Genomic DNA, 338 nt, shown 5'->3' on the forward strand with positions numbered 1-338 from the left:
CTGGTAAACTTAGTACCATAAATCTGTCAGAAGGAAATATTGTATCGCGGTGCTTTCCTGAAGAACGACTCGACACCATACAGATGTTAGCTAATGTAAGTAAGGCAAAAGGTCATCATACTGATACTAAAAGACGCCAGTAAAATTAATTGGTTTGAAACAACGTAATACATTTCATAACACTTACCAATTCCGGATTTCAGGGCAATGGCGGCTGGTCCCGGACTTGAGAATTCTGCAGCAATGGGGCCCCTCCTCTTGGTTGGGGTCCAGGTGCCGTTAGTTTGGCCTCCCATCTGCGAGAGAGAAGAAAAATTGGCATTTTTGACTAATAAAAC

The 338-nt window shown here is 42.9% G+C and overlaps 1 protein-coding gene across 4 annotated transcripts in view; it reads right to left on the reverse strand.

Moving 5' to 3' along the window:
- LOC119590561 (outer dense fiber protein 3-like) overlaps positions 1-338 on the reverse strand; it is a 62,500-nt gene that overhangs the window by 41,761 nt on the left and 20,401 nt on the right. For all 4 annotated transcript variants that reach the window (XM_037939224.1, XM_037939225.1, XM_037939226.1 and 1 more), the window contains exon 2: positions 188-296. In XM_037939224.1, the coding sequence (XP_037795152.1) occupies positions 188-296 (109 nt within the window). The remainder of the gene's footprint in view (positions 1-187; positions 297-338) is intronic.

This window comes from Penaeus monodon, chromosome 27 (assembly GCF_015228065.2).
Source record: "Penaeus monodon isolate SGIC_2016 chromosome 27, NSTDA_Pmon_1, whole genome shotgun sequence".
Taxonomy (NCBI): domain Eukaryota; kingdom Metazoa; phylum Arthropoda; class Malacostraca; order Decapoda; family Penaeidae; genus Penaeus; species Penaeus monodon.